At 41.7% G+C, this 9,352-nt stretch overlaps 1 protein-coding gene across 1 annotated transcript in view; it reads left to right on the top strand.

Moving 5' to 3' along the window:
* MAPK14 (mitogen-activated protein kinase 14) overlaps positions 1–9,352 on the top strand; it is an 84,175-nt gene that overhangs the window by 65,925 nt on the left and 8,898 nt on the right. Inside the window, exons 9-10 of the mRNA XM_021713944.1 lie at positions 1,178–1,257; positions 9,007–9,085. Of these exons, the coding sequence (XP_021569619.1) occupies positions 1,178–1,257; positions 9,007–9,085 (159 nt within the window). The remainder of the gene's footprint in view (positions 1–1,177; positions 1,258–9,006; positions 9,086–9,352) is intronic.

The raw sequence follows: 9,352 nt of genomic DNA on the forward strand, positions 1-9,352 counted from the left end.
CCCCTGCCCTCACAGGAATATAGATAGACCAATAGATGGGACAGACAGTAAGCAGAGTAATTCTAGGTTGTGATCAGCATTATGATGTTATCAAACATGGTGCTGAGAGAGAATAAGGGGGTGGGGCTGTCCTTATAGAGTACTGGGAGACACCTCTCCGAGAGGACTTAGTCATGTGAATAACTTGACCAGTCATCTTCCCCTCCTCCCTCTGCCTGAATGTCAATGTAGACAGACATAGATAAGCTGTTCAGATTTTCATGGAAAGCATTAAAAGCGGTTTTATACTTTTCTCTCTCTCTTTTTAGCTTCTTAGGTAAGAATAAAAGCACCTAGAACAAACGGAAATTTTTTTTTGTCTTCTGGTTAATACATGCACATAAATTCTGAGTACAAGTGTTGGCTTCCAGAATAAAGATTAGGGCATTGTGACCTGTTATTTAGAGCCTTTGGGATTTGTGACATTTCTTAAGCATTCTCTATTCATTTTGCATTTGCAAGGTTGAGACTGCCTGTTTGCTTTAGGATGGTGCTCCTGAAAGGACGTGCAGTGGGAGCGCGCCCTCTGCCGGCTGCCTGTCACTCAGTTCTTTATCCTGTGTAGCCCAGTGTGAGGAGAAGCTTCCTAGAGGGTGTGCCCAAGGGTAAGGCTTTGGATCTCACCAGGCCTCCCACTGTAATACTACATGCTCTTTAGTTCAAGCCTTGGGGAAATGTTCACAACTAGACTTGTACGTTTTTAGCTCCTATGCTCTGCCGCTTTTCTCTTACCTGTGACCCTCTGACTGTCCTTTGCTTGACTGGCTACTGATGCTTTGATGGAAGGTAAGAAGTAAACTGAACATATGGACTGAATGAAGCATATGTGTTTTTACCTACTGCCTTTGGCAGCTAAGAACCCAGCAAAGGTTGCTTCCATTTGACTGCTGTGTGATGTTGACAGATGCACAAAATGAATACAAATTGGATATGTGTGTGGTAGCATTTTGAGTCTTTGTACAGGAGGAGCATGAAATGACCATCTTGCAGAAGCATTGCCCATTCACCATGTTGGCTAGGTTTGGGTTTTTAATTTTTGTTCTTGGGGCATTTTGTTTGTTTGTTTTTGTTTTGTTTGTTATTGTTTGTTTTTCATTTTTATTTTGTCCCAACATTTTCCTTTATAGTCCACCATTAGATATTGATCAGTTGAAGCTCATTTTAAGACTCGTTGGAACCCCAGGGGCTGAGCTTTTGAAGAAAATCTCCTCAGAGTCTGTGAGTTGATACTTTGATTGTAATTATCTGCCCTTTTGGGAGCCTCTGCCACTTACCTTCTGTCAGTCTGTACTTTGACCTGGGTATGTTTGTAAGCACGCATGCCCTTTGTGTGCTGACTTCCAGGATGAGGTATAAATGTGTATGTGTGTGCGTGTGTGTGCACGCACACGCATGTGCACCTGCTTGTATGCATGAGTGTGCTTTGCCCTTTCTTTATCTGGGTAACATGCTTAGATCATGGGATCCTCCATTGGGCAGTAGTATCCCAGCAAAACAATGAGATTTGATATTGAAATTCATTACAAGAGATTCGTGGAAAATTTCTGTCTCCATTCTCAAACCCTGATTCATCTTTCAAGATGCTCTTTTCACTTTTTCTAGTGTTTGTTCTCAAAGCATGAACTTCACCATGTAGTCATCTAACTTAATCACTCAAAGAATGAAATGTGCATTATCTGAACACTATTGCCCTTTTCCAGAAGTTACTTGCTTATTATTGTTTTATAATAGACAACTCACACATTTGGTGTAAGGTGTTTGTTCCCAACCAGAGGTACCTTTCTGTCCAGTCCCCAGACAACTCAGAATAAACCCCTCCACTTCAGATCCATGGTGGTGTAATTATAAATCCTTCCTCCCATAGCCTTCTTTTATAATTAGAAATTGAATAGCCTGAGAAAATGCTTTGGGACTGGTACTTTCCTGCCTCCAAGCAGGGATTTAATCAGAAGCCAGGAAATGTGACTCTGGCTTACTTTGTCTATGATTTCCTGCTGTTGATCAATTTCTTGGGTCAGAGGTGTGAGAAGAGCCATGAAAGCCTAGCTTTTCTTCCTTTTCTCCTCTGTCTGCCACAAGGCCATTGAACAAAAGGGGGAGAGCGCTATGGAGCTGAGCTCCAGTTGTGCTTTCCTGAATTCTCCTCTCAACTTCTGACTGAAGGGCCCTTTGCCCAACTGGGGATACTGCTGGGTAGCTTGAGGCAGGCATGAGCAGGTGAGTTGGAACTGTTCCCCATCTTCCTGACAGAGAATATCACTGCTTGGTATGTATCTGGTACATCTCTTAAAAGGACTACAAAGCCCAGTATTTCTGCATTTCCACTCTGAGAGATGTAAAAGGGTATGGGATCCTATTTCATTTTGTTTCATTTGCTTGTCTGAGATACAGAAGCAAAAGCACAGAAAGGCTGTGACTTTCTCAAGTCATGCACTGCGTCACTTGACAGAGCTGAGTATAGATCCCAGATGTTCTGATAACATGGTCTAAACTGACCTCATGCGATTCAAAACACACTATTTTGAAAGTCATTGTCAGAATTACTGGCAGAATATCAACCTAAAGAAGTGTTTTCTTTTGCTCTATGATACATAGAAACTGACTAGAGTGAATTAAAGAAGATATCAGATGATGCTTGGAAAGGACAGTGCTTTTTTAAAAAAAGAGATGCATTTACTTGGAAGACTAGCTAGTAAGAGGACATGGGGCCGAGGAAGAGCTGGGAAGGAGCTCAGTCAATTAATAAATAGTGCTAATGAGATTGAGATAGCAAATTTGTTTCCTGTCTGGAAATGACTGCTAGCAGCCTTTTCTCAGTCCCCTCTTCCATGTCAGCCAACTGTCCTGTAGATATGTGTTGTTAATCACAAGGAGTTCTGCAAGATGAACTATGGATAAGATAGTAAATAGTATTTATCATTAATTTAGCATGTATTTTTAAGAAAGGAACACCACTGAGTACACAGCCTCATAAGGAGATGTCTTTGTGTGAAATGGGCCCATCATACATTTCAACAACTCTGCAGAAATTGAGTACAGAATATAGAACTTAACTCATATAATACTGTATTGTGTTTAAGGTAAGAAAGGGTTGGTTGGTTGGTTTGTTTTAACCTACATAATTGTGGCAAATGATTAAAAGTCGTTAAAACCTTGCAAATAGGTAGACAAGACTAGCTTGATGTTAGTGACTCTGCACAAGCACATATTTATCCTAAAAGCATATGATGTAGGGAGTACAAAATGGAAAAGTAGCAGCTAGGGGAATAAAATTGTTCAAAGATTTTAAAAATTCAGAACAAAAAAGGACTCATTGAAGGGATATAGTAACCAGAAAGCCAACAACTATTTTCATTCTCCTAAAAAATGGTGAAGTACTGATAACAGCAACAGCATTTATGAGGAAAGTCAATCTGTAAATAATAGGACATTCTAAGTAAGAGAATGCAGCAGTGAATTGAGAACACGTGAGGATGTGCTATGGGAACAAGGATAAATGGGTTATGATAGAGACCTAAGGACAGAATCTATGGCTGATGTCTAAGGTTCTGTGGTAATGAGTGAAAGAAAGCAAAAAATCATATTAAGAAAGCAAAAACCTGGCTCATTCACATTTTTCTCTAGAAATATAAATTTCCTAGCCTCCTGACAGGAAGGGGATATAATAACCTATTTGATAAAGGAGACAAATCAGAACATGGACAGGCCAGTTTTCATTCACTGAAAGGAAGAGAAAGGTGGCAGGATTTTAACATTTTGAAGCTTTGCGACCTCTTTTTGTTATTTCTCTTGGCATGCAAAATGTTGTTAAGAAATTTGTTAAAGGTAAACCTAAACTCTGTGGTGAGGCTATTAGGAGAACTTCGTACCTCCTTTTAAATTTGCTGGCCTCTGTCTTTGGGTTCAGGGAGCATGAAAGGCAGGTTGGGGCACAGAGCCCCAATTCTCTCCCCGTGGACAGCCTTAAACATGCTTTAAGCAGATGGCTGCTAAGTAATCTGACCACTGAGGAGTTCTGTTCAGCGGATGAGCCAAAGTAGAGAAATTCTTCAGGGAAGCCACATAGAAAGTGAGATTACTTCACCGTGGTGCTTATTGAAGATGATGCTTCAATCGAAGGAGATAACTAATAGTTAACAAGAAAGAGAATAGAAAAGGGGTTTACGGAATTATGTTGAGGATTTTAAAAGCCCCATAACATCTTTTTTTAGTAGGACCACATGAAAAGCTAGCAGTTCTCATAATATTTTATTTTGTTTATTATTATTTTATTGTTGTTGTTTTGTTTTTAGTCAGAGTCTCACTCTGTTGCCCAGGCTGGAGTGCAGTGGCACGCTCATGGCCACCGCAGCCTCGACCTGCTGGGCTTAGGCAATCCTTCTGCCTCAGCCTTCCAAGTAGCTGGAACTATAGGTGCATGCCACCACGCCCAACTTATTTTTGATTTATTGTAGAGATGAGGCCTCGCCAAGTTGCCCAGGCTAGTCTCAAACCAGCAGGCTCAGGCATTTCTCTCACCTCGGCCTCCCAGAGTGCTGGGATTATAGGTGTGAGTCACCATGCCCAGCCTTTCATAATATTTTAGAAGAGAGCAGATTGTGTTAATATTGATGGGACATTTAAAAGACAGAATTTTCGAGTACATCTTACATGTGTGCTTGAACATGTGGAACATCTCATAATTCTGCCCTTGTCAGATAATTGCAGAGTGTTCAGCAAGATTCCTCCCAGCTCCTTGTTAAATGAAGTTAGAATGTTCACTTCTGGAGGTAGAAAGCATTGTGGCATGCTGTGGTACAGTCTGCAGCCTGTAACTTCTTTTCGGGCTTTGCCATTCACCTCTTAACTTTCTCCTCATCTCCCTTTTTTTCACTTACCATTTTGTGTTTTGGCAAGTATTTTAAATGTACCACTACTAATGTCTTTGAAATGTGGCATTGCTTATCAGTCCACATGCCCTCCTGTGTCTTAATTTGGAGGGGTGATACTTGGAGAACCTGTGCCACAAAAGTTTAGTCTCTTCCTTGAATGGATATATTGGATACTTAATTTTGTTCAATGTTGAGTCAAAATTTTCTGAATCATCTATATTTACCCCACAGGCAAACAGGTTTTGGCCATCAGTACCTGAAAACAGTTCTCTGGCTGGCATCCTGGATTAAGGGGTAGTTTGTTTCCAGGGAGCCTAAAATGTTTATCATTAAAGATGATGCTAAAACCAAAGAAAATTAATTTTTCTTATTTGCATGGCCAGTCGCTGGCTACATGTCTAATTACTCATGCCATTCACAGAAGTGTACTCTAACACAGAGCTTTGGGCTGTTGGGTAGGGTGGGTGGGAAGTAGGGTTTTTTGTTTGTTTTGGGTGGCTTTTTTACCTTTTTAAAAACTTGAGTTAAAAGTTATTTTTTGCACTGTATGTTTAACAATGCCCTTGACTAGGCATCTAAGATATTAACCAGCTTCAGCAGATTATGCGTCTGACGGGAACACCCCCTGCTTATCTCATTAACAGGATGCCAAGCCATGAGGTGAGAACATATAGTCTGACAGGGATGTCTAATTCAGAAGGCCACATTCTCATTTTATTGCCACTGTATTACCAACATAGGTTTTAATGTCACTGAATGCTAGGCTGTACCTTGAGGGCTAGTAAGGCAATGACTGCCTGTGTGCTTTTGCAAGACGTTGACATTTGGGATAAAATGTCATCCAATCCTGTGAGACTGAAAATATAATTGATAGGATTGTAAGTAGAAAATGATGTTACTTTTATATTTGGTTTTGTGAATTTGGTGCTCATAGGCAGTTTGTTTCTTTCCAGGAAATATGCCTATAGTAAGGGTCTACCATCTGCTGATCTTCATCAGAAGTGTAGCTAATTGAAATCTGTTAGCATGCTTTCCTATACATCCAATTTTTTAATAACCAAATGAAAAGAAAATACACAAATAATGTGGAATAAATGTGAACACCTAGGTAGGACCAGGTGCCTTCTTTACCAATTCCTAACTACTTACGGTAACTCTTGTGTTATTGTCAGACGAAACTGGGGCACTTATTTCTAAGGTACCCTTAATATTTGGGGAACCAGGTTGGCATTACAGAGGGCACTTCCCAGCTTTGTTTCTACTTCAACTATATTCAGATAATCTTCTTACTTATTTTTATTAAAGGGATAGTGTTCTGTGGATGAAACAGATTGCTCTTACCTCTGTTTTCCCTTCATCCTTTTATTTACATGCTCAAATAGAAAGGGGTTGCAGCCTTGCAGATACTCAATTCCCAGAACTTTCTTCTTAAATCAGAAGGATTCTCCACTGCTCTTCAAAGCAGACCTCTCCTGCTCACTCACTCCACACACAGTGACTTAAAAGGTGAAGCTGACATAGCAACCAGAACTTTTTTGGGGGGGTGGGGGGAGAGTTGAAGTCTCACTGTCGCCCAGGCTGGAGTGCAGTGGCAACGGCAACGCTCATGGCCACCGTAGTCTCTACCTGTTGGGCTCAGGCTGTCCTTCTGCCTCAGCCTTCAAAGTAGCTGGAGCCACAGGCATGAGGCATTACGCCTGGCTAATTTTTTGATTTATTTTAGAGACAAAGTCTTTCCATATTACCCAGGCTGGTCTCGAACCCCTGCGCTCAGGCAGTCCTCTTGCCTCTGCCTCCCAGAGTGCTGGGATTACATGTGTGAGTCACTGCGCCCGGCCTAAATTTTATTTCTGAATAGGTAATAGATTCATATGTTCACTTTTTTTTTTTTTTTTTTTGAATTGGAGTCTCACTTCGTCACCCACACTCACAGCCACCCCAGCATCGACCGGCTGGGTTCTAGCAATCCTTCTGCCTCAGCCTTCCAAGTAGCTGGAACTACAGGCACGCACTACCACGCCTGGCTAATTTTTTCTTATTTATTGTAGAGACTAGGTCTCGCCAAGTTGCCTGGCTGGTCTCAAACCCACGGGCTCAGGCATTCCACTCACCTTGGCCTCCCAAAGTGCTGGGATTACAGGCTGAGCCAAAGAATCCAGCCTGTTCACAATTTTTAAAACTCAGAAGGATGTCATGAAATATATTCCCCTTACTTCTCCCCCAGCCATCCATATTCCCCTCCCCAGGGCTACCAGTGGGACTAGCTTCAGGAGAGCCTCCCATATTTGAATCTACTTTCATCTTCTTTTTTTGCAGGTTTTCTTTTTTCTTTTTCTTTTTGAATCAGAGTCTCCCTCTGTGTCCTGGGCTGGAGTGTAGTGGCATGCTCACGGCCACTGCCACCTCAACTTGCTGGGCTCAGGAGATCCTTCTGCCCGAGCCTTCCAGGTTGCTGGAACTACAGGCGCACATCACCATGCCTGACTAATTTTTTTTTATTTATTGTTGAGACAAGGTCTCGCCAAGTTGCCCAGGCTGGTCTCAAACCCCTGGGCTTAGGCAGTCCTCATGCCTCCACCTCCACCTCCCAAAGTGCTAGGATTACAGGCGTGAGCCACTGCACCCGGCGCAACCAGAACTTTTTGTAACTGTGTGTGTGTATAAATATAAATATACATACCTGCCTTTACTATTGAATTGTGTTAAAACAGGAATTTTAAGGAAGTAGCAAGCAGACTTTCTGAAGGTAATAGTGATAGCAGATAATGTTTATTGAACTCTCACTTGGTACTTTGTTAAGAAAGTACTCGGTTTTTTATCTCTAATCGTCCTTCAGCCCTGTGAGGTAGGCACTGTTATTAATCCCATTTTACAGATTAGGTATCCAAGATTTACAAAAAATAAGTAACTTACCCAGATGATGAAGTCAAGACTCAGACACAAGCCTTTCTCACCCGAGAGACCAAACAACTGTGCTGGTAATATAAATGTCATTTGTATCAGAATTTTAGTTTGAGGTGCCTTCATGAGTTTTGTTCTCTCTCAAGTATCACAATAACCATATGATATTGGCAAGTCAAATATTAATATTTTACAGCTGAGGTATTGATATGCCAGTTGAGACATGCCTAACAGATGTGGCTTATAAGTAGGAGGGGGAGGGATTTCTGTCTAGGTCATATAATTTATAAGTCACTATCCTTATTACCCTTATTAGATTGTTTAATATTTTTAAATGTGTTGGAACCTCTTAGAATAATATATTAAGCTTATGATTCCTTTTTTGTTACCAGTATTACTTTGCTAGCAAAGCTTAATATTGCCATCCTTTTGATATTCTAAAACAAAGCACCTGCTGAAGTTAACACCATCAAAAGACTGCCGGGCCGGGCTCCATGGCTCAGCCTGTAATCCCAGCACTTTGGGAGGCTGAGGCGAGTGGATTGCCTGAGCCCACGGGTTCGAGACCCACCCGGGCAACTTGGCAAGACCTCGTCTCTACAATAAATCAAAAATTAGCCGGGAGTGGTAGTGCATGCCTATAGTTCCAGCTACTTGGAAGGCTGAGGCGGAAGGATCGTCGGAGCCCAACCGGTCGAGGCTGCGGTGGCCGGGAGTGTGCCACTGCACACTGCACTTCAGTCTGGGCGACAGAGTGAGACTCCTACTCAAAAAAAAATAATAATAATAACTGCTAGACTTAAACTTTCTTTAAGAATACCAACCCCTCTGTCAATTTTAACTGTTTAGGAAGGCTGTCTCAGAAAGGGCTACCTCTTAGATATCTTGACCTCAGTTTTTAAACTAATGATCGTATGTTCAGAAAGCTGATAAAATGAACTTGATAGGTTCACATTCTTGTTCACTTGAAATATTATGCAAGTGATAGTGAGATAGCAGGAATGAAAAAAAGATGATCATCATAAATAGGGAAATTAGGATGACAGTAAGAGAGAAGTCTTTAGTGAATATCAAAGACATGAAAACAATGGAGTTAGCAGACTTTGTCAGTGACACTTGTTCTTAACAGAACCTCGATTCTTTCTTTGAGGGCTGTAATACTGAACAGTCATTCTGAAAACCCTTGTTTTTACAGGCAAGAAACTATATTCAGTCTTTGACCCAGATGCCGAAAATGAACTTTGCAAATGTATTTCTTGGTGCCAATCCCCTGGGTAAGTTGATCATATCCTCATCTCATGGATGTTGAATTGGTTATGATATAAATTGGGGATCTGAGCCGGGCTCGGTGGCTCAGCCTGTAATCCCACGCCTTTGGGAGGCTGAGGTGAGTGGATTGCCTGAGCCTGCGGGTTCGAGACCCGCCTGGGCAGTGAGACCTCATCTCTACAATAGGTCAAAAAAATCAGCCGGGCGTGGTAGTGCATGCCTGTAATTCCGGCAACTTGGAAGGCTGAGGCGGAAGGATCGCCGGAGCCCAG

The sequence above is a fragment of the Carlito syrichta genome, unplaced genomic scaffold, assembly GCF_000164805.1.
Source record: "Carlito syrichta isolate Samal-C Ts95f unplaced genomic scaffold, Tarsius_syrichta-2.0.1 Scaffold305043, whole genome shotgun sequence".
In the NCBI taxonomy this organism is placed as follows: Eukaryota; Metazoa; Chordata; class Mammalia; order Primates; family Tarsiidae; genus Carlito; species Carlito syrichta.